General features: G+C 37.4%; 1 protein-coding gene across 1 annotated transcript in view; it reads right to left on the bottom strand.

Annotated features, from left to right (window-relative positions):
* btbd9 (BTB (POZ) domain containing 9) overlaps nucleotides 1-26131 on the bottom strand; it is a 171166-nt gene that overhangs the window by 123730 nt on the left and 21305 nt on the right. Inside the window, exons 5-6 of the mRNA XM_028797374.2 lie at nucleotides 16254-16473; nucleotides 9641-9760 (exon numbers count right to left, since the gene is read on the bottom strand). Of these exons, the coding sequence (XP_028653207.1) occupies nucleotides 9641-9760; nucleotides 16254-16473 (340 nt within the window). The remainder of the gene's footprint in view (nucleotides 1-9640; nucleotides 9761-16253; nucleotides 16474-26131) is intronic.

The raw sequence follows: 26131 nt of genomic DNA, 5'->3' as shown, positions 1-26131 counted from the left end.
TTTTCACACCACTGTATGCCTTTAAAATGCCTTGTGTATTTTGCAGTGATCAACATATCCTTGCTGAATGTAGTAAAATCAAAGAACTGCCACATAAAGAAAGAATTGACTTTTTAAAATCTAAAGGTTTATGTTTTCGCTTTCTTAAACAGGGGCATCTTGGTAAGAACTGTAAAGAAAGAATGAAATGTCAGACATGTTCTTTTCAGCACCCAGACATCCTGCATATCAAAAAAGATTCCGGAGCAACATCTAAATCTACAGTTAGTGTGGTGACATCTACTGGAAGGGAAACCGAGACTGGAACTTGTAACTTTACTGGGGCCGGAGAAGAATGTGCACTACAAGTAGTTCCTGTTGAGGTAAAATCTAAGAAAGGCGAAAGGTATGTAGAAACATATGCCTTTATAGTCCAAGGCAGTACAGTAACAATTTGCACTGAAAGGCTCCAGAAACAATTTAAAACTTCAGGGGAGAAGAACACAAGTATTTCTCAAAACTATGAATAACTATGATGATGATTCAAAAGTACTAACTCAAAGTTCTGTCTTACAGATTTACAAGTCTGTGGTCTCAATGATGATGAATATATTAATTGCCAAAGGTCTTTACACAGGTCTCCATTCCAGTTGACAGAGAAAATATTCCACTACAAGAAGATATCGATAAGTGGGCATATCTTAAAGAGGTACGTCTAACTCATATTGACTCTGAAGTTGATCTTTTAATAGGAATCAACTATCCAAAAATCTTCGAGAAGTCACGAATCATACCTAGCCAAGAAGGTGGACCCTATGCTACGAAGACTGCCCTTGGATGGGTGGTTGGTGGACCATACAAAGAGATAGATGACCTCACAAAACAAATGTGGTAAGATGCCCAAACGTTCAATCAATCATGTGTCAATAACAGAGATTGAGGATATGTTGCTGCAACAGTATAACACAGATTTTCCAGAGCGCAGCTGCGAAGAAAGGGAAGAGATGTCACAGGAGGACATCAAGTTCATGCACACAGCCTCAGAATCTGCGAGACTGGTAGGTGGCCACTATTGTTTAAATTTGCCTTTGAAGGATGAAACACTGAAAATGCCAAATAATCGCTGTATTGCTGAACAGCGTGCTATTGGACTCAAAAGAAAACAGCAAAAATTCAGGTTTCCACGGAGACTATAAAGCCTTCATGAAAGACATTATAGACAAGGGTTATGCTATCAAGGTACCCAAAGAAAGCCTAAATTGCAATGAAGGCAGAGTGTGGTACATCCCACATCACGGTGTGTATCATCCAAAGAAAAATAAAATTCGAGTGGTCTTTGATTGCACAGTCACCTACCAGGGAATCTCACTTAATGAGCAATTATTAAAAGGCCCCGACCTAACTAACACACTCATTGGCGTCCTTACAAGATTCAGAAAGGAGCCAGTAGCACTAATGGCAGACATTAAGTCAATGTTCTACCAAGTTAAAGTACCAGATAAAGACACTGATCTTTTACGTTTCTTATGGTGGCCTGAAGGTAATCTAAGTAAAGACCTTGAAGAATTCAAAATGACAGTACATCTTTTTGGTGCTACTTCTTCACCCAGTTGTGTTTCTTATGCTTTGCGTAGAACAGCCGAAGATGCCAGAGATACATTTCCTGAGGAAGCTGTTAACACCGTTCTCAATAACTTCTACGTGGATGACTGTTTAAGGTCAGTGACAACAGAAGAACAAGCAATAAAGCTGGCAAAGGACCTCCAAGCTCTATGCCTCAAAGGGGGATTTCATTTGACTAAGTGGGTGAGTAACAACAAAGAAGTTTTATCGTCTATACCAGAAGAAGACAGAGCTGATGAACAAAAGGACTTAGACTTGAGCCACAGTCTTCTTTCCACAGAGCGGGCCCTGGGTGTCCAGTGGTGCACAGAAACGTACAGTTTCAAATTTCAGATTAAGTTACAAAACAAGCCCGCTACAAGGCGTGGTATTCTGTCTGTTGTTAGCTCAGTTTATGATCCACTTGGTTTTCTAGCGCCTGCCCTACTGCCAGCAAAACTTATTCTAAGAGACTTATGCAAAGAGAAATTTGGGTGGGATGAGGAAGTAGAAGTCAAACACATTCAGAAATGGAAAAAATGGATGGATGATTTGCAGTTACTTACAGACTATAAAGTGAACAGATGCTTCAAACCTACTGGGTTTGGAACCACAAAGACAGCACAAATGCACCATTGTGCAGATGCTAGTGAAGATGGATATGGCACTGTCACTTACCTTGTCTTAACCAACGAAGAGGGAGAAAAGCATTGTTCATTCCTGATGGGCAAGTCAAGAGTTGCACCATTGAAACAGGTCACGATTCCAAGATTGGAGCTGACTGCAGCCGTTGTGGCAGTTAAAATGGACAAAATGCTTAAAGGTGAGCTTCAAATGCCCTTAGAAGAATCTACATTTTGGACTGACAGCACCACGGTGCTAAAATACATTTCAAATGAAAGCACTCGGTTCAAGACCTTTGTTGCCAATAGAATCTCCGTGATCAGAGATCATTCACAGCCTTCACCGTGGAGGTATGTCACATCTGCCCTTAACCCGGCTGATCAAGTATCCAGAGGGCTAAGCATAGAAAACTTTCTCAAAAGCACCACATGGTCACAAGGTCCAAGTTTCTTATTGAAGCCCGAAAGGGAGTGGCCAAAAAGACCAACTGAATGATTCACTCTTTGAAGATGATCAAGAAGTTAAAACTTGTGCAGTTAACATGACAAAAATAGAGGAAGCAACCGAACCCATCCATAAACTAATCACCTATTTTTCAGATTGGCATCGCTTGAAGAAAGCAGTGGCTTGGTTCCTCAAGTTTAAAGACTTAATGCTGAACTTAAGAAATGAAAGAAAAACGTTTCAACTAGAAGTCAGTCAGACTAAAAGTAATCCAGAAGAACAAAAATCACTCATCGCAAAGCACATGAAAAAGTATAAACTGACTCTAAAGACAAGTCCAATTTCAATAGACGATTTAGTTAAAGCCGAAACAGAGCTTATCCACCTCAGTCAAGAGCAAGAATTTCCAGAAGAATTAAAGGCTTTAAAGAAAAAGACGTGTTAAAAAGAACAGTCAAATCTATAACCTTGACCCGATCATACAAAATGGAATACTGAGAGTTGAAGACTCTGCAAAGCTGCAATGCCCAAAGAAGCTAAACATCCTGCAATTCTACACAAGCATTCACATGTTGCTTCTCTCATATTGCAACACATTCATAAACGAATTGGACATTGTGGGCGCTACTATGTGCTCGGACAGCTACGCCAAAAATACTGGATACCTCAAGTGAATTCAGCTATCAGAAAAATAATTTCAAAGTGCACAACGTGCAGAAGATACAATGCAAAAGTAGGTGAGCAAAAAATGGCAGATTTGCCAGAAGATCGCCTAGCACCAAACCAACCACCGTTTACAAATGTTGGATTCGATTACTTTGGCCCCTTCCTAGTCAAAAGAGGAAGAAGCCTAGTCAAGAGGTACAGAGTAATCTTCACATGTTTAACAACCAGAGCTGCACACATAGAAATCACACATAGCTTAGACACTGATTCTTGTATCCAAGCCATACTCCGATTTACGGATAGAAGAGGACAAGTTAAAATCATGCGCTCAGACAATGGAACAAATTTTGTTGGAGCAGAAAGAGAGCTACGAGAAGCTATTAAAAAATTGGAACACAAAGAAATCAGCGAAGCTATGATGCAAGAACAAATCAAATGGATTTTCAATCCACCAATCAGCTTCACATCAAGGTGGAGTGTGGGAAAGACAAATCAGGAGCATAAGAAAGATCTTAAATTCAACACTTATCCAACAAACACTCGATGATGAAAACCTTCCTACAATGATGTGTAGAGTGGAATCAATACTCAATAACAGACCCCTTACAAGGACATCAGATGACCCAAATGATTTGGAACCACTCACACCCAATCACTTGTTGTTACTGAAGACAAAACCTGAAATACCACCCGAACTCTTTTCACAAAATGAACCATACCCAAGAAGACGCTGGAAACAAATTCAATACATGGCTGATTTGTTTTGGAAAAGATGGATTAAAGAATATTTGCCAATACTACAAGAACGTCAAAAATGGCTGGCACCAAGAAGAAATTTTGAACCAGGGGATGTTGTTTTAATTGTAGATAAAGCTATACCTCGCAATTCCTGGGTAATGGGTCGAGTCATCAAGACAATGCCAGATGCCAAAGGTGCAGTCAGAAGAGTTTGTGTGCAGACCAAAACCAGCACACTGGACAGACCCGTGAACAAACTGTGCCTGCTTCAAGAAACAGCCAAAGTTTGAAATATGAAATTTTTAAAATGTTTGTTTGCAGTGTTATTGCTAGTGATTTGAAAACAATAGTTAAAATACTATTTAGTAAACTGACTCATATTGAAGTAAAGTATAGTAATTTTCTCCGCTCCTGCATAGCCAATTAGGGGCCGGAAATGTAAGAGCCAATCATAGAAAGTTAAAGTTTTGAGTTAAACTCATATTAATGTTTGCTTTATTTGAATAGAATATAATTTCTTCTATAGTCATAGACAATGGTATAGTCTTTTCCCCCTATAAGTTAGTAAGATATAGAATCTTCTTGCTATAACTGAGAAACAGTGTGTTAATAAGCTCTTGTTGTGTTTAGAACAGGTCCCAGTAAACAGGGACTTGAAAGACCCATTTTCAACTTAGAAATGGGATAAGCATACAGTTTTCTGACCGTTTCGAAATGGTTCAGAAATTATAAGTGATTAGTAATGATTTAAGATATAACAAAATTAATTAATTATAATTTTTTTTTTTTTTTGCTATTTTAATTTTCTTTTTTGTGTGAACTGTTTTTTCTTTGAAACTTAACTAAACTTTTAAAAATGATTATATTTTGTCTGTGGAATCATTTCTGCGCATCAGGCTTTTGTTGAATCCGATTTTTGAGTTAGAGCTGCTGAATTTTGGAAACTTTGGGAAAAACGCAGCTACAGTAACAATAAGAGCAGCTCATTACTAAAACATTTATTTTGTTACGAGGCAAGGCTCAAACCCGCAACCTGTTGATTATGAGTCAACAGTTCTTACCACTGTACTACCAAAGAACTCGTGACAATGAAGTACACTAACCCGATTTCTTTTTCTTCAGTTATAGTCTTGAATAAAAGCACACTTGTTCTGTTATATTTGTACCTTTTGTGAAAGTGCTTATTTGATATTTGGACTTCAGTCTTCACAGATTATACACTTCATGTCAAAATTTTGTTGTTAGTACTAAAACATGAAAAAAGTTTGTCTTCTAGATATGTGTTCAACAGTTCTGTAATGGCACACTTACAGAGATCTTTGTAGACACTGAACACACATGAAATGCATGTGTTCCAAATAACGATATATTATTTACCCTACACTGCTACCTCACTCTGGGAGAGCTTTTTGTCCTTCCTGCAGCGGTGGGGGTGCTGGAATAGCAGACTGCTTGCGGCTTTTGCTTATTGACACATTTACAACACAAAAGATGCTGATGGAGAGGTGCGAACGGATTTTAAGTGGGTTGGGTTTTTTTCGTAGGCTTTGGTAATTCTAGTGTTAAGTATTATATCACGATAATGCTATATGACATTTACACTAGTAATATTTACAATTGATATACTAACAATAAAATAGAAAGTAAATATGATAGTAATGGTAGTATTGATAGAAAACGGAAATGAGAAAAAAAAGAGTAAAAAAATAAAAGATATTTTACAATTATGTCCACTTGTACATTTGTAATTAAAAGTAGTGTAACAAAGAAAACTAAAAATCAACAAACAAAAAAAGAAGACCATATGACACTTGGTGGCTAGTGAACACTTGTGGAGGTTGCTCTGAGAGATCATTCGTTTTTTTCCTTTTTTCTTAATTTCTGCCATCTCACATTATACAGAAAGTAAAGACCTATTTACTTTTATCTTTTACATCATAATAACATCTTCTGGGTCAAGATATCAGCTTAATGAAGAAATCCTCTTACATTGAAGAAGATGCAGCTGCAGAAGCCAATGGTTTTAACAGACATGTGACAGGATAACATAAGGACCATTATGGCTGAAAAACAAGTAGGCTTAAATGTCTCCATCCAGCAGAGCAAGCTGAACCTCATGCAATCCATCATTATTTAAATGAGCTTAAAGATGAGCAAAACAAAATCTATGTAGAATTTGGGAAATTGTATAAACCAACAGACCAAGACAAAGAACAAATTAAAATGCTTGAGGACTGGGATACTTCCTAAAACAATCAGTGGGTAGAGCAGGGAGCACTAATGCCACTGATCAAATAAAATGTAGTCAGGGCTCTGCTTGTCTTTCCTTGATGTTGCTCCTTTTGTAGAAAACTTCCATTGCACTCACCTTGTAAACTGTGTAGAACCAACAAACTGCCCTTAAGAAGGCAAGTAGAAAGACTAAAGTGTCTTATAAAAGTAGTCATGCTTTACCAACTTCAGCACTACTACTGCCCAAACAAGAAAGTCCCTTGCACTGAAGAAAGCTCAAAGTGGGTCTGCATCGGTTTCTGTTGTATTTGGCTCGCCTTAAACTCAAACATGCCACTGGTTAGGTGTGTGATGACAATTCAAAACTGGCCATGTAGGTCAGTCAACAATTTATGTTCTGCTGGCGTCTTCTTATTTTAATAGCACCTTTCAACTTCTCCTTTCCAGGATGTATTTTGGCGATTATGAGTTATTCTTTTCCCTGAATATATAGTATTTGCCTTAAAAGGTGTAATTTCATTAGCTGTACTTTTACCCTATCGTTCAGTGATCTTTAATAACTCATTCTGTTTAATTTTCACAGAGCTTTGCTCACAGAGTCACATTTCTTGTAATTTGATTTGTTTTTGTTAAACCAGACTTGTTTGCTCAATTCAGTGCATATTTTCCTCACATGACAGATCTGCCTACAGGTGCCAGATGGAGTACAGCTTTCTCCTCTCTTCTGTGCTGAATTTATTCCTGGATAAGCCCTTCATTTTTAAATATTTTTGCAGTTACAGTTTAAATAATATTATCACACATTTACCTTTAACTTCTATTTTGTGTTACTTCTTGTGGTTTGCATGCATCACTGTGGTGGAAAAGTGGGTGGAGGCCAGGACTGAACACATCCAAGTTTTCTCTGTATTCTCACCGACTGTTTTTTTTTTTTTTTTTAGCATTTGTTATATGTGGACTAGACAGTTTTTGATTGATTGGCAGGGCTATTGGTTATAATGCCCTGCTATTTTTCTTACTTTTAAGTTCAGGGATGCCAGCAAGTATGGGGTGGTTATGCAGTATCACTGTTGCTTTTTTCTCGTTCTTTTGATAGTTTTTTTTTTTTTTAAATATCTAATCTAAGCTTCACTTATATTCTATCCTTAGTTATGACCTAATTTTTCAATTGCTCCTTGGAATGTTTAGGACCTCAGAAAAGGGTTGCTTTTACAGAATTTATTTCTTATATATTTGATTCAGATGAAGGTCTGAATGATTTACAAATAATATGGTCAAAATCCACTCTCATACTCTAAAACTTTGTCTGTAAATTCGGTTCCCTTTCTGCTTCTCCTTTAGCTCCTTCAGATAAATGTGTATATACAGTCATCTCCCTCTGGCGGCAAAGTATCATTATTTGTAATTATCACTGAGTTCTCAATAGCTTTAGATATTCAATAACTTCTTGGCCATCCTTGTTTGTTTCTTTTAAGTCCAAAATGGCTAAACCACTGATCCATTCAGTTACGTTACAGACGTCCAGAACCAGAGTGTGTGCAGAGGTGCCAGTCCATGGGGCATCACACAAATAGGCAATATAGAACTCTCCTCCATATCCTCCTTGGTTTTTGCTGGAGTTAAAACAATGTGTCTTTGAGTTCTCTTCCCACTCTGTCTGTTTCTGCAGTTAAACTTTGGCCATGGTCATCAAAAATAAGTCTTCTAATAACAAACACACTAGGAGAGGCATCTTCAACCTGACATACTCTTAACCCTATTTCTCTCAGCTTTATTTTGCATATTTGTTGTAATCACATTACCTTTCAGTCCTGAGTTATAGGGGTATTCATACTTGGGGTGATATATTTGATAAGTCAGGCCTTGAAACATTTCAAATGTAAAAATCTTCCTTCTCTATCCCTTCTTCTTCACTTTCCTTTTATCTACAACATCAATCTATTTTTAAAGCAAGTGAGGATTCCAATCACATCTGTGCTTACATAGCAACTTTGTATAGATTCCTACTCACACTGTTCCCTAGTCAAAAGCCAGTTTTAACTTTATAGTCAAAGCTATGTAAGGCATCTCATCTATCATCACCTTCTATTCCGTGGAGTTTAGCTTTAAAAGACCCTCTTGGTGTCAAGAAATTCGATTAGCATCATATCCAATTCAAGTTTCTACACTATTTATAGTATATTCTATACCACATAAGCAATATGCCTGGGGATTGATCTCTGACCTTAACTCCCATTTTTGTTCCTTAAACACAATGGGCACCTTTATGCATATTTTGGAAATGGTCTTCAGGGTTTAGTTATTGGTTTGGTGTTTCTAATATTCTCTTCTTCATCGCCATTTTAGTTCTTTTTACTTCATTTTTCTGCTACCTTACCTCACCTCTCACTGTAGGTCTTCAAAAGCGCTTTCTCTCTCTCTGCCTGGACATCTTTTTATTTTTCCTTTTTTTTAAATTTGACTTTTGTGTCAGTGGGGAATCAGGTCTCTACATTAACCATCTGTTAAATATGTCCTTTATGGGGTTGGGGCAGTGCTGCTCCTCACTTGTTGGTCCACTCATGCTACGTTTGTTGCAATTTAGAACTCTCAACTCAGCAGGGCTAGTTTGGGGTTTCAGCTCCAGTTATAGGGTTGTTATATTACATGTAAAAAAATGTCTAAAGAAAAGGGATAACACTTATAAGATGTACTAAAAACCCCTCCCTGAAAACAAGCTTCTATTCATCGTATCAAGACTCCAACCAGTTTTAACAGCAGACCAAAAAGCAAATAAACAAAAAAACCCTTTTGGTTATCATGCTGTTAGACCTAAACCAAACTATAAAAGAACATAACTGCAGATATAAGGGATTACTTACATTTAAGACACTTTTGATGTTAAAGTACATTTGTTAAACTGAACATTAATTTACACATTTTAGAGATTTATAATTTATTACTGTTTCAATGAGAAATGATGGCACATTAATTCTCCTACAAATATTGTATATATTTATACAATGTAAACAAGGAAACTATTGAGATGGGATTTTTAAATAATTTCCCTGTTTAACGCATTAAAAATGCCAGAAGCCTATCGGTTTCTAGCCAGATCACTCCAATTGATTTTCTTCAACTGGGGTAACTACAAAGACCAAAACAATATAAATATATTATTACAACATTATTACAGAGGATAACTCAGTATTATTAAACACATGCATTCTCTTTTTTTGGAGCTACTGTTTATTATTCAGCTGCATATACATATTGAAACAAAGGTAATTGTTGATCTTCTTATTTAATGCTAAGGATTATCAGCACGCTGTTATGTGGAACTAAACACTGCCTTATGTGTACACAGTAGAGTTACCTGCAGACACGAGGTGAGAAGTAGAGATTCTGCCAGGAACGGCACAAATATTTTGAATGATTCACCACACGTACCCAGTCCAATTCATCCATGGACACTTCGATGTAGTAAGAATAAGACCTGTAGAAAGGAAAAGTTAAGGTTAAGTGAACTCAAAAATGACACAATGAAACATTGTTTGCCCTAGCTCATTACAACCTGAATACAGCAAGTTACTTTTCCCTGACGACTAAAGCTATAGAGCACAGTTGCATTTTCTAGTCATTAATGTGGATTTTGTGTTAGAATTATCACTGACTACCCTCTAGTGGAATATTCATGCCATAACAGTACACCTAATTTAGATTTCACTACACCATTCCAAAGTGCCTTTTTTCAAGAACACTGGCAAGCAAATCCCTGTAGTACAAGAACTGCAAAGTTAGATGGCTTGAATGTAATGGCCAGTCAAAGGTGAATAAATGGAAGGCTATTTTTCTATGGCATTTGTTTTCCATGACTCGCTCAGGACAGTACTCAGAATGTGAATGTTAACCTTCAGGAAAATAAAGATAGAAAAAATAAATGGCAAATGTCACAGATTTCAGAACACGCTTTGGCTTTCTTCCATTACTGAGAAAAAAACCACAAAGTGCAAAGGTGATGAAAAGGAACAATAAAACTCTCTAGTACTTATCAGGGGTAAGGACAACCAAGAGAAGTTGATTACGGGGAACAAACAGAGGAAGATGGAAGGAAGACCTAAATTTAGCTGTATCTAGGAGTAGTTAGCTGAAAAACACAAATAAAACAACATCAAGAAGAAGTTTTTCTTTCAAAAATAATCATACCATAGCCTCAAAAAATATTGAATCAGTTTTATATATAATGAAAAAAATCTTTTTGAAAGAACAATAGCAAGACCACACCATTTTAAACAGTTTACTTGGCCACAACCAACACACGTCAAAACAGAGCAGAAGAACACTGATTTATTTTCTGCTTTAAAAATGGGATAATTCCAAAAACGTTTGGAGTGAACAGGTATGATTTTAGATTAGGAGTGGTGATGCTTTGAGTGTTTTTGAAACTAATTAAAATCACAAGTATAATTATAAAACAAAGAAGCTTAATTTTTAAAATGACAGAATGATAGAATGATAAAATAAATAAAATCACAAGAAAAGTCCCAGGAAGAAGCAAGTGCCATACTCAGGTATCACCTAACTATGTTCATTTTTGGGTGTGTCTGTATGAAATGCAAAAAGTAGCCAATTTCACAGTCATGTCCATCTCTCCACATGAAACAATTTGGCTCTGTGAACCAATTTTCATTGGGAAAATTATACTTGCTGTACATGTTTTTGAGTTTTTCAAAGCTCACATTTAAAAAGCACTGGTGAATATTAAAAATTGTCTGTCTTAAAGCCACCAAAGCATTCTGTGTGACCTCAATTAATGACCAATTTACTCAAAAGTTTATATGGTCGTTATTTTCATGTGTACAGAGTACAAGGAAATTCACACTTACACATGCTAATCAACACGCAACACATTGCCAGCAGGCTTTACAGTAAATATAATCCAAGCCTCAGCACTCAATAGTGAAAAAAATTGTAACCAGAAAGAACAGAAGGAACTAGACAGAGCAATTGGAGAACATGGCTTGAAAGGAGAGGTGAATGAGAATAGTCAAAGAATGCTAGCCTGGTATACAACTAAAAAGATGCTAAATGGAATTACTTGGTTCAATCACACAGAAAATAACAAAACTACTTACAAAGCAGAAGAACTGAATCATAAAAGCAAGATAGACTGCATTACTTATACAAAATACATGAGGTATGCAATGTATGATGTTGAAGTAATAAGGGGAGCAGAGCTATATACCAAATATAGATTGCTAATAACAGATTTGAAAATTCAGAAACCGGTTAAAAACAGAATAAGAAAATACTCAAAAATTAAATTAGAATTACTAAAGAAACTAGCAAAAAATAGGATTTAAAGCAAATCAAAAGCAGAAGAAGAAAATGAAAAAGTAGCCATAAAAAGTAGACCTTAAATAAAAGATGACATAAAATTTAAGGAAATATTATTACAAACAGCTACAGACATCTGTGGAGTTAAAACACTGAGGAATCATGTAAGAAGAAATAAAAAAAACCTTAATAAAAACAAAAAATGTCAAAGCAGCTGGGGCAGATGGGGTAACTGCTGAAATGTTAAGTATGGCTAACACCAAGGATCATTTAAAAAAAAAAAAAAAAAACTCCTAAAATCCACCTTTTAAATTTGGCTTTTTCAAAGGTACATTTTAGATGTACTATTAATAGAATATACACACTAAAAATTATTACATTCTTCATGGATTTGCAATCATTACTAATCTCAGCTTTTCTTTGCTTTTTTCGGTTTGTTTGAGGTGGTTTTTTGGGTCACCGCCACATGTTCATGGCACTGTACAGCCTCCTGTGATGCTTGAAGGAAGGCTGGTACCCCAGCTGTCTATGAGGTTTACTGCTGCAAATTCTCTGGGACAAAACCTAGAAACAATGAGGAATGACTTAAGGATATCTATGTATGGTCTTTTGGCATTGGAACCCCTGGATATTTTGCTTGATTTTGAAGTTATCACTGGACTCATCTTTAAAGACTTGGAATACAATATTATATAGTAGACTCTAATTTTCCACTATTAAATACATGTTATGTAAGCTTGTATTGATTTATTTTTTTATTACTTATTTATTTGTGATGTACTTCTTTGACATCTTTGAGCTACATTCTGTGTATCAAAATGTAATATAGAAATAAATGTTGTTATGGAGAAGCAACATTTGTTCAATGACTCAAGAAAATCTTCTGGTATTCATGCAACATAGAAAGAATACCAGAGAAATGGGAAAGAAATGTAATTGTACCAATATATAAAAAGTGGGATTTCATTAGCTGTGATAACTATAAAGCAATATGTTTGTCATCAGAATTATCAAATATACAAGTTCGTGAGAATAAATTTAAAGAAAAGCAAGCAGAATACTGACCAGGACGATACACACAAGCTCATAATTTCACCATAACAACAATAATTGAGAAAATATTAGATAAAAAATATATAGAAGTATACCTGGCCTTTCTTGATTTAAAAGCTGCACTTGATGTATGGAAAAGGGTATCAAACAGAGATATATTCTCAGTCCTCTACTATTTGTGATACAAATGGAGTATATATTTAACATAGGCAAGAAAGAAATTAGAAATGCAGCCTTAGTATACTATAAATGAAATCAGGTAATGACCCATGATCTGATATACACAGACAATATAACTTTAATTGCAACAGGTGAACAACAGTTATAAAGGAGTTATAACTGCTGAGCAAGAACTGCATGGAATGCTATAAACTGCGTTTCGTGTTTCTGTTATCGATTTATTGTTTTTAGCATTAAACAAGACCGTGCGCAGATTGTTTGTGAGTTTGTGTGCTATTCTGATGCCTGACTTGGCCAGGATGCGCGCTGTACCTGTACACGAAACACAGTTTATAGCATTCCATGCAGTTCTTGCTCAGCGGTATATATAGGACAAACTTCAAAAAGAATCGCAACACGCATACAGGAACATCGCAACGCCGTCAGAAGAAAGGACTCACTTTCATTGATCTACACGCATACTAAATCAACAGGACATACATTTAACTGGGAGAATGTACAAGTAAAATTTAAGGCCAGTACTAAAAGTGCCAGAGAGCTGGCCGAATCTTGGCTATCAAATGAGAACACCATCAACAGACACTTGGATATAAATCCAGCATATGCAAACTTAAGAAGAACATGTTCATAATAAATAAACTGTACACCCAATACGCCCCCCCCCCCCCCCCACCCCCTCCACGTAATGTTTTGCTATATATTGCCTTTGATTCTTGTAAGTCTAAGCATTATCCTCTGAAGAAGACCCCTGGCAGGGGTTGAAAGCTCAGGAATAAAAACTACTTTATGATACGTGATTCATTTTTTCTCCCTTTGTGGATCTCCAGCTGCAAATATGCAAACCATATCACAGACCTTCTCTTCCATATATATATATTAGTACTGTGCAAAAGTTTTAGGCAGGTGTGAAAAAAATGCTGTAAACAAAGAATGCTTTCAGAAATATAAATAATGATTGTTTATTGTTATCAATTTACAAAATGCAAAGTGAGCAAACAAAAGAAAAATCTAAATCAAATCAATATTTGGTGTTACTACCTTTTGCTTTCAAACCAGCATCAATTCTTATAGGTACACTTGCACAAAGTCAGGGATTTTGTAGGATTCTAGTCAGGTGTATGATCAACCAATTATACCAAACAGGTGCTAATGATCATCAATGTCACACGTAGGTTGAAACACAGTCATTAACTGAAACAGAAACAGCTGTGAGGAACAGCCAAACTCTGCTATCAAGGTGAGGTTGTGGAAGACAGTTTCATGTCATGGCAAGATTGAGCACAGCAACAAGACACAAGGTACTGTAGTTATACTACATCAGCAAGGTCTCTCCCAGACAAAGATTTCAAAGCAGACTGGGGTTTCAAGATGTGCTGTTCAAGCTCTTTTGAAGAAGCACAAAGAAACGGGCAACGTTGAGGATCGTAGACACAGTGATTGGCCAAGGAAACTTAGTGCAGCAGATGAAAGACACATCAAGCTTATTACCCTTCGAAATCGGAAGATGTCCAGCAGTGCCATCAGCTCAGAAGTGGCAGAAACCAGTGGGACCCAGGTACACCCATCTACTGTCCGGAGAAGTCTGGCCAGAAGTGGTTTTCATGGAAGAGTTGCAGCCAAAAAGCCATACCTCCGACGTGGAAACAAGGCAAGTATGCACGAAAACATAGGAACTGGGGTGCAGAAAAATGGCAGCAGGTGCTATGGACTGATGAGTCAAAATTAGAAATATTTGGCTGTAGCAGAAGGCAGTTTGTTCATTCGACGGGCTGGAGAGCGGTACAATAAAGAGTGTCTGCAGGCAACAGTGAAGCATGGTGGAGGTTCCTTGAACGTTTGTGTCTGCATTTCTGCAAATGGAGTTGGAGATTTGGTCAGGATTAATAGTGTTATCAATGCTAAGAAATACAGGCAGATACTTATCCATCATGCAGTACCATCAGGGAGGCGTATGATTGGCCCCAAATTTATTCTGCAGCAGGACAATGACCCCAAACATACAGCCAAAGTCCTTAAGAACTATCTTCAGCGTAAAGAAGAACAAGAAGTCCTGGAAGTGATGGTATGGCCCCCGCAGAGACTTGATCTCAACATCATCGAGTGTGTCTGGGATTACATGAAGAGACAGAAGGATGTGAGGAAGCCTACATCCACAGAAGATCTGTGGTTAGTTCTCCAAGATGTTTGGAACAACCTACCGGCTGAGTTCCTTCAAAAACTGTGTGCAAGTGTACCTAGAAGAATTGATGCTGTTTTGAAGGCAAAGGGTGGTCACGCCAGATATTGATTTGATTTAGATTTCTCTTTTGTTCATTCACTGTATTTTGTTAATTGATGAAAATAAATTATTAACACTTCCATTTTTGAAAGCATTCTTTGTTTATAGCATTTTTCCACACCTGCCTAAAACTTTTGCACAGTACTGTGTGTGTATATATATATATATATATATATATATATATATATATATATATATATATATATATATATATATATATATAAACAGCTACAGTTGTATGGACATTTAATAAGGGTGAGTGAAAAAGGTATCCCAAAAAGGTGTTTAAAATGAAGGGGGAAGACCGATAAAAGTATGGGAATGAAACATCAAAGCAGCCAGAGAGGGATGACCATGGAACAAATGAAGATCCTAGCAGAAGATACAAAAAATATAATCAATGGCACAAGACTGCAAAACTATTAGGGATGATGGAATAAGATAAAGTAAGTGAGTACTTAGATACGGTATTTGTTTTAAATGACAATATAAATGTTATCTGATTAAAATCTTTACTACAATAGTAGTGCACTGTTGCTGCAAAAGATGACAGTTATATTTCAAAGTTAGAATGTGTAATACCTGCTCAATGATATTTCAAAATAATGAAATTTGATTATCAGTTACTTTGTAGCATTTTTACAAAGATATATAATTAATGACACTTTAACAGTATTTGTAACATATTGCCAAGCCCAATTTCAAGATGCATCCCATGGCTCCCATGAGACAATTCGGTAGCCCTACAGCTCCATGTTAATTATAATAAGTGGTAAAGAAGTCACATGTGTAATGGTTATCAGCTTATTTTTTTTTTTTTACATCTATTTTATACAAAAATGGTTTACCAACTTCACCACATACAATATTCCTCCTATATTCATACAGTTACCTATACTAAAGTAGAGGTGCTTTTTTCAATTGTTCTCATATACAGTATACAGATTTTTTTTCAGCTGACAACAAATCAAACAGAACAAAACTTCCATCACCTACAAAAATGAAAATCTTTGTGGTTCTAACATATATACACCATAATTTCCTTAATATCCAAAGAAGAACTATGAATGAAACTGTTGTTTTTTTATTTTTATTTTAATTGTTTAAGCATATGTATTCTCAAGTTTTGTACTCTACTTACCGGGAATCTCTGTCCCAAAGCAGAAGGCGAATGTGGTTAATGATAAACGGCTGTCCCAACTTAACCTCAATTCCAGAACGACAGTCATCTTCAATGGGATGTCGAGTAAATCCATGGTCCAGATCATAGTTTTGTGTGTCTCCATCAAGAAGGGCAGATTTTAGCTCACCTTTAACAACTTGTGCCCCATACTTCATAGTTGCAATGTTCTCCTCAGGGACTAAAACAGAGACACCGTAAATTAATATTTTAAATATAAAACTGTAGCTTTATCAATTTTGAGGTTTAAACCCTACACATTATTGAATTAAAAAAATTAAAGCAACTAAATTCAGAGTACCTATTCCAGCTTCATGAGGATAAGACACAAACCAACCCTGCATAAGATAATATCATGTCACCGAGTACACACACACACAGACTAACTTATGTATAACAAGTCAATTTAAAGTCAACTGCCTACCTAAAAAGCTATGTCACATTACAGAACTTTTCCCAAAGATTTTCAATTGTAACCTTCATTTACATAATCTTAAATAATCAGAGGCAGTTGGCAGAACACTCCAGTGAAAATGGATGCCTAATCTAACTAAAGGACTAATTCCAACTAGTCTGCGACTCACTCAGACTTTGTCTTTAGTTGTAGGGGTGGGCTCTGTGGGCTTGACAGCTGGCAACCAATTTAAAATCTACAAGAAATACAATGCATTTAATGTAGTAATGAAGAATAAGGAATGAGCATGTTTTCAATCTCACAAACATAACAGAAGCTCATCTACCTGATGTCTCATATTTTAGATACAACAGAATGAAGAAAAAAGAAAAGGGCAGAGATTGTGGTTGAACCCACCATACCTTTTAATCCTTCGTACAGCCCGAGTTCCATCAGGCAGCACGCTACTGGGTGTTTGAAAAAGAAGCCAGTACAACTGTACTGGAAGATTAGCACTCAGTTGGTAAATATGCCTCATAAATATGAGGCAGCAGTTTTCAGTTGTTTAAACTGACATGGTCTGGCAAATCATTCAACAACTGCAGTAAGCAAATTTGACAAACCCCGTGAAAAAAGTTGCGTAATGTGACAATCGCTTAACATCTACATTTTAAGACTGTGATTTAAAAACCGAAGTGTCAGAAGAAGCGTAAAACTCCACTCAGCAAGTATGCCAAGATTCAAACGCAGGTCCTTGGAGCAGTGAGGCAGCAACACTAACTTATATGTCATCCTAAAGAATTGTTTCTATCAAATCTCTCACACTCACAGGTATGGTAAATGTAACAGGCATGGTCTAAAAGCTAAACCATGAGTGGAGCAGACATTTAGCAATGTGATATTGGCAGGATCAATGAAAAACTGAACTCTGCAATTCCAATGGTTAAGAACAACAACAAAACAGTGACTATTTGGGCACATGGCAAGATCATCCACATGTCAAATAAAACTTTAAAGATCCAAAATTAGATGTTAGTTGTTGCCTGGCTTTGTGAGATTTTAGTTAGTTATCATAAGAACGGCAGTGTTTTTTTTCACAATTTATAAATCAATACAAAGCAGAGATACTTAATTTCCACATAAAACTGCAAATAATAAAAAAAGATTCGACAAAGCATTTTTATAGCAAATATGCTGTATTTGCCAGTGACATCATTTGCTGAATGCCTTCCTTGAAATTCACCCTTCAGCTGGCTTAGGCAAACACTTTTTTAACCAGTGCTACATGTCTTGTGTGGTCAGTGTAACATCACAGAGCTGTAACAGTCATGCATAAAACTTTCAGGCATGTGTACTGTAAGATCACTGTGGAGCTGCTTCAGGCATGTGTGATGTCACTGACACTACCTGATCATCACTCTAGTTTTCCACCCTGCATGCACTTTTTAAAAAACTGTACTATTTTTATTTGAAGGGTACATATATATATATATATATATATATATACAGTGGAACCTCGAGATACGATCACCTCTGTATACGAGAAATTCAAAATACGAGGAAAGTATGAGCGAAAAATTCAGATCTAAATGCGAGCATTGGCTCGCGTAACGAGCTACGAGCCAGGCTGTGGGTATAGCTCTCAGCTTAGCGAGGGGGCGTGGTAGCAGTTGCGAGCCGCGATCTGCGGTGTCTGCGTTTCTCACTTAAGTGCACAGGTGGGAAACTGCCCACATCCATGATTGTTCCTGTGGCTGATGGGCTGCAGCTGCCATGTCCTCCCCGCATATATAGAGAAGCGCGAGCCGGTTAAGGGGGAGAAGAAGTAAAAGAAAAGAAAAGAGAGGAGAGAGGAGAGAGAACGGAGGTTGCAGCAGGCAGGCAGGCAGGCGGTGCGGGAGAGCGAGCGAGTGAGTGCAGGCTCGCGTGTAGCTGAACAGTGAGCTGAACAGGCGAGCCAAACAGCTGAAGCAGGACAGTGTAGAGAAGGTCAGCTGCATTAAGAGTGTCTCGCCTGTTGCAGAGCCCGCAGGTGAGACGCTAACAGAGAAGAAGCACCGGGGATTGTCATCTGTTTTTTAAAGACTGCTTCCTGTTGACGTTTTAACCTTGTGTTAAAGGATTGTTATTCTTGTGTATTTTAAACCTCCATTTCACAACTGTTTTAAGGATTATTTATTTAAAGATTTATTGAATGCTCTACTGCACTTTAGACACCTGTTTTGATTCTTTTAATAATCAGTTATATTATTTACCAGTATTATTTATTAAAGGTAGACTACAGTATATATAATTTATCAGTGTTATTTGTTAGGAAAATTGATTTTTATGTTAATATATTTGGGGTGCGGAACGGATTAACTGGATTCCCATTATTTTCAATGGGGAAGTTTGTTCTAGATACAAGAAATTCACTATACAAGCTCAGTGCTGGAACGAATTAAACTCGTATCTAGAGGTTCCACTGTATATATATACAGTAATCCCTCGCTATATCGCGCTTCGCCTTTCGCGGCTTCACTCCATCGCGGATTTTATATGTAAGCATATTTAAATATATATCGCGGATTTTTCGCTGCTTCGCGGGTTTCTGCGGACAATGGGTCTTTTAATTTCTGGTACATGCTTCCTCAGTTGGTTTGCCCAGTTGATTTCATACAAGGGACGCTATTGGCAGATGGCTGAGAAGCTACCCAGCTTACTTTTCTCTTTCTCTTGCACTGACTTTCTCTGATCCTGACGTAGGGGGATTGAGCAGGGGGGCTGTTCGCACACCTAGACGATATGGACGCTCGTCTAAAAATGCTGAAAGATTATCTTCACGTTGCTATCTTTTGTGCAGCTGCTTCCTGAAACGACATGCTGCACAGTGCTTCGCATACTTAAAAGCTCGAAGGGCACGTATTGATTTTTCACTGTTTTGTTTTTCTCTGGCTCTCTCTCTCTCTCTCCCTGCTCCTGACGGAGGGGGTGTGAGCTGCTGCCTTCAACAGCTTTGTGCCGCGGTGCTTCGCATACTTAAAAGCAAACAGCCCTATTGATTTGTTTGCTTTCCTGTGTCTTTCTGACAGACTCTGCTCCTGATGCGCACTCCTTTGAAGAGGAAAATATGTTTGCATTCTTTTAATTGTGAGACGGAACTGTCATCTCTGTCTTGTCATGGAGCACAGTTTAAACTTTTGAAAAAGAGACAAATGTTTGTTTGCAGTGTTTGAATAACGTTCCTGTCTCTCTACAACCTCCTGTGTTTCTGCGCAAATCTGTGACCCAAGCATGACAATATAAAAGTAACCATATAAACATATGGTTTCTACTTCGCGGATTTTCTTATTTCGCGGGTGGCTCTGGAACGCAACCCCCGCGATGGAGGAGGGATTACTGTATATATATTTTACTTAATGCTGTTTTGTGGCCATTTTCTGTATTATGGTTGCGGTTATTGTGTTTGTGGTTATTACTCCACTTGCTTCTTTGGTTATTTGAATTATAGTGGCACAGTGCTTAGCAATGCTACCTCACAGCTCAGATTACAATTTTGGCCATAATAAATCACCACAGCATAATGGGACATGCATTTCCCTAGCCCTCAGGGACACCACTGCACCATTATAAATCCACTCAAAACTAGTTCAGTTCCTCCATCCCCATTTGCTTCAATGTATTTTGCAGAGTTTGGCAAAATTTGCAAACACTTCCATGATTTTACCAAACTCACTAAAAGTGACCTCCACAAGGTTCACTCATCACTATTTACAAGTTACAAGTATACAAGGGCGGTCCAAAAAAAAAAAAAAAAACTGAATATGCTTACAACTTAATCAGATTTGTTTCCTTCAAAGTAGCCTTCCCCTCTATTTATACACCACTTCCAACAGTTTTTTCATTCTGGAATGAATCGTGGAACTCGTTTTGTGAAATGTCATGTAGTTCCTGTTGTGAATTTTCCATTTTTTAAAATATGCGACCTTTCAGGTTTTTCAAAAAACATAAAAAAAGGCAGGGGCACCCACATTACCTCACGAGTTATGACATTTTTCAGAAAGTTTTCTTCAGAATTTGAACGATCAAACAAATCCTGACTGACTATGATACAGTTCACTTTTGCTCATGTTTCAAAAGTAATGGCACAAATTTTGCTTCTGCAGTTTTTCAGTCAATATTGTGTGACACACCTTTTACTGATGCCTATTTCTTCAGCAACTTCAAGGATAATAGGTGATGATTTTCACGAATCAAAGCACAAACTTTCTCAAAATGATCACTGTTCGATTTGAAATGCTGGTACCATACATAACTATTGTGTTAGCTTAAACAATCCTTTTCATAAGCTTGCTGCAACATCTTAAAAGTCTCGGTAAAAGTTTGTGCCAGTTTCACACAGAATTTCACAGAAACATGTTGCTTTTCAAGATCTTTCATGCTTCAAATTGCAAAAAAAAAAAAAATATGCAAAAGGCACAGGAGACAAGGGTGCTCTTTTGCATGTACTTGATGACTAATCAACGTGTAGGATTTTAAAGCTCAAGGTACCCGCTACACACCACCACTACTGCAAGTCTTCTATATTGACTCATTGGCACCCTATTTAATAAGTGCAGAAGAATAATCATAGGGTAACATAGTATTCATCTTAAAGAAATAGCATAAAGGCTTAATAAATGTCAGAAACCTGTACAGGCACACCAGGAAACCAGATGAATGTCAAGTTAACAACAAAATGTACACAGAAATATAAGAAATGGTTTATGAAAAACTAGGGGGCTCCGCCCCCTGCTCGCTTCGCTCGTCAACCCCTGGTGTTGGGTAATTACAAATAGCGTGATGTATGTATGAGATATAGCATAGTGTGAAGGTGTAGATGACGCAAATAGGAAGCAAAGAATAAACTGCATGGCACAATGTAAAGATTTATTGGAAAATATCCTTGTACACAACATTAGTAGTAAAGATGGTGTCTTGTCCTTGAATGAGTTTTCCTTGGCATGGATCATTTATAATCTTAACTCTAATGTCAGATGAACGTCGAACTTGTGAGAAGGCCACATAAAGTTGTCCATGTTCAAACACGGGCTCAGAGAGGTAGATGCCAACCTTGTACATGGTTTGTCCTTGTGATTTGTTGATGGTCATGGCAAATGCAGGTTTAATGGGGAACTGTCGCCGTTTAAGTGTAAAAGGTTATTCTAGGTCAGAACTTGTAAGGTCAATTCTAGGAATCAGAACAGTATTGTTAGCATGTGATCCTGTAAGAACTTTTGCTTCAATAACATTGTGTGTCATGGTGTTGACGACTAAACGTGTACCATTGCATAAACCTTGTTTAGTGTTAAGGTTTCTTAATAGCATGATTATTGTTCCGATATTAAGGTTAAGATTGTGTTGTGGTAATCTGGCTGGGTTAATAGTGTTCAAATATTGTAAGAGGAAATTAAGATGGTCATTGTCGTCATCAGAGTCAACTTTGTCAGAGCTTAGAAAGAGCCGTGCCTCTCCAGGAAGTAATGCAATGACTTGGTTATTTATGTGATCAACATTAATATTTTTTGGACATAATATAGTCCGTTGTGTTAAAAGGGGTATTTGGTCTAATGAGATTGTTGTTCCAAATATCTCTGTAACTAAGTCGTCGCAGATAAAGGCTTGAGGAATTGTAATAATATCTGGGTGAAGTCCATCTGTATTGGTGAGTGTCCCATTTCCCAGTTGTAATTTTAAGGTGGACTGAACAATAGCTGAGCGCATGGCATGTGGAAGAATAGCTAAGCACTGTCTAAAATCTCCTCCTAATAAAAGTACCTTTCCCCCAAAGGGAATATTATTATTCATCAACGTTTGTAGAAGTTTATCAATGGTGTTGAGTAAGTGACTGGATGCCATTGTACATTCATCTATAATTAACAGTTTTGCAAGACGGATGTCACGTGCATTGTTACTGTTCATTTTTATAGTAGATACCGATGTTTCTGTGATTGGGACCGGTATTTTGAATAAGGAGTGACATGCGTTTTTGGAGCCGAGACATTTTTTCTTCCGCGGTTTCAGAAGCGCGTTGTAGGCGCCGACGTGTATTTTTTTTTTCATGTGGGTTTGTGTTTGTGGTCCCGTTACTCGAGCCGTATCGTTTTGTACCCGTGATCGTGAATTCATGACTTGTTTGTTCTTTATCGTTAGTAATATGGATAAGTAATAAGGAGGATGGCACTCACTGTTAATATGGAGCCTTTTCTGTGGTTGTACAGTTAATAGTGCATCATTGTAATGAGATTCACCTATGCTGTATAGTTTGAACGTGTTTAGATGACGTAGGTTTAATACGGACTGTTCGTTTCTTCGTATTATTACCCATCAGGTGTCGTGCCTGTATATGTATTGTAGTCCGGTCTCTTGTTGTTTATGTATGACGTCGTTTGTCTTTTTAGAAGTGCGTGGAATGTGCTGTATAGTCTGTATGTTGATTTCAGATGCGAGTTGTAGGCGAATGCTTCTATCGTAGTATCTGCTGTTTTCCGAAACACAAATCTCTTTCTGTAATATGCTGGGTTTGATGTGTGACCCTTTGAGGACTCCGTAGTCTGTCCCGTTTAACTGTGCTGTGGGGGTGTGAGTCCTCTTTTTCAGTACTATCTCAGGCTTGATTTGTGAAGTTTTGTGGACTCCTTATACTGTCCCGTTTCACCGTTAGGCGGGGATAATCTGATTCAAATATGTTGTGTTGTCCGTATGTGTGGGGTTTTTGTATGATCTCGAGTGTTCGTTTTTGGTTGCTCTTCCGTTTTTGAGCCTCAATCTCGGGCTCGATGGGTGACCGTGTGTGGAGTCCATAGTCTGTCCCGTTTCACTTTGGGGTGTGTGTCTGACTCCTCTTTTTTGTGTGATATGGGCGCGTTGCCTCATTTCTTATTTCTGTTAGTGGAGGGGTGCTTTGTGTCTCATTTCTTATTTTTTGTTAGTGTGTGAAATCCGTAGTCTGTCCTGTTTCGTGTGCTATGGGCTTTGTGTGGCGCTTGCGTGTGCCTCATTGTTTTTGTGTGCTAGGGGCGTGTTGCCTCATTATTTATTTCTGTTAGTGGAGGGGGGCTTTGTGTGTCGTGGGTCTGAATCCTCCTTTTTGTGTACGTCCCGTTTCGTGTGCTATGTCCGTAGTCGTTCCCGTTTCGTGTGCAATGGGCTTTGTGTGGCGCTCGCGTCTGACTCCTTTTTTTTTGTGTGCTAGGGGCGCGTTGCCTCATTTTTTATTTCTGTTAGTGGAGGGGGGCTTTGTGTGTCGTGGGTCTGAATCCTCTTCTTTGTGTGCGCACCGTTTCGTGTGCTATGTGGCGCTTGCGTCTGACTCCTTTGTTTTTGGTGTGCTAGGGGCGCGTTGCCTCATTTCTTATTTCTGTTAGTGGAGGGGGGCTTTGTGTGTCGTGGGTTTGAATCCTCTTTTTTGTGTGTGTCCCGTTTCGTGTGCTATGGGCTTTGTGTGGCGCTGTGTGCCATGGGTTTGTGTGGCGCCTGCGTCTGACTCCTTTTTTTTGTGTGCTATGGGCGTGGCGCCTCATTTCTTATTTTCCGTTGCTTGGAGGGGGGCTTTGTGTGGCGCCTGCGCACTACGTCTTTTGCGTCCATGGCCCATGTCCCTGCGTCTATATCCGGTTTACCATTCTCGTTTAGTAATATGGATACTGAGATGGTCAAGTAAATAATGTACTAGAAGAATGGTTGATGTAATATACAAAATGTACTGAAGGATGACTAAGAGATGACTAAGAATAATCAGCAGATGTCCTATAAACGAGAATGGACAGTTGTTATATGCACAGAAACATCAAGGGTGGTGGCACAACTCAAAGGTATACGACAATCTAGAATATAATAAGACTTTTAGTTTATATAAATCATTGGTCGTGAACCAATGAATCAACCAGAGTAAAATGTATGCATTGATTGACACTGTATTTAAATTCAACAGTTTATAAAATGAACCTTTATTCTTTGTTTCTCTGACCATTCTGACCATGCTGTAACAAACTACTTTTGAAGAATGCTCCCTCCAAGGCATTTTGCTGAGGAGTAATTAAAAGATACAATGAACAGATTTGTCTTGCTATAGGACGTTTCTTTCTTTAATAAGATGTTAAATTTTTACCACATAAGTCATAAAAGTTTGCTTTCAACAAAATATTTACAATTTCAAAGAACTGCTTTGGCATGTGAATGTGTATATATAATGTTATTTTTTTCCTTGAAGTCTGATGTGCAACTTTTTTAACCTCAGGAATTATGTTTTCCATCTCCACTTTTCTTCTAGTTAGTCCATGATAAGGGAAATAATGACTCATTCTAACAGTATGTTTTTATTTTACAACTTGCATTTTTTAGTAGAGAAATTGAAACATACTTTGTTCTAATGTTTACACATTATGCAATTCACTATACAGATACATTCGGAAAGAACAATGTCTCGCCTTCACCCAGACATACAGAACACAAGTGATAATAAAGAATGTTCTGGCAGTTTTTACAGCTTATTCTTTCTGATACACCGAGTAGTTTACAAATATTCCATAGATAAAATAAAGTGAAAATCTTTACAATAATTTGTTTTATTTCATCTGAGAGAGCAAAAGTGACAGTAAAGGCGAGTTAAACAAATACACTGATAATGTTCAATTTAATGTGAATGCTTATTTTCATTGTTGTGAAATTCTAGCAACCCTTATTTAATCTGTTCAAATGTTAAATTAAAATATGCTCTTGCAGGAACATCATACATTTTTGATTCATGCTTTCTTACAAAACCTAATACTTAAATACTCCTCACTTCTGTACAATTTGTAACTGTAATTATCCATCTGTTGTGTTAGGGTTAGTCAGGGTTATTTCCCTGTCTTGTATTCATTTGTTGCTTTATTGTTATTTTTATTAATTTTGTATTATTATTTTTCATTGTTTATGTTATTTCTCTTAGGTTTATTTTTTATTTGTGATTCTTTTACTTGTGTATTGTGGGTAGTACCCTGAGAAGTGTGAGCACCCTGATGTCACTGTTGTTGAGACCACCCTCCCACGAGCTATATACTGAACAAGAGAAGAGGATCTCAGAAGTGGAGTTTAAGTACTAATTTTCTTTGAATTTACTGGTTCTTGGATTCTTACTTCTCTTTTTGGTTCTCGGATTACTGGATTTGTGCTTTGAGACTTGTTAGCTATAGGACTGCCTTTAAAGCAACTATTGTTTTGCCTCATTTTGCTCCTTTGACCACATCAGCCTGATTTTTTATTGTTTTCTAACAAGTTCTTTATTTACAGTCAACCCCCTTTCGTGGGGCTGTCTTGACATATTGAAGTATTAAGCCAGTTGTCTCCACTAACCAAGCTGAATTCAGCAGTAGTAGTGACAAGTAAGGAGGACTGAGTGAGTCTCTTCTGTTCTTTATTTACAGTCGCCCCCCGCCCCAACCCC

Source organism: Erpetoichthys calabaricus, chromosome 3 (assembly GCF_900747795.2).
Source record: "Erpetoichthys calabaricus chromosome 3, fErpCal1.3, whole genome shotgun sequence".
In the NCBI taxonomy this organism is placed as follows: domain Eukaryota; kingdom Metazoa; phylum Chordata; class Cladistia; order Polypteriformes; family Polypteridae; genus Erpetoichthys; species Erpetoichthys calabaricus.
This window is presented reverse-complemented; position numbering and strand designations above follow the sequence as displayed.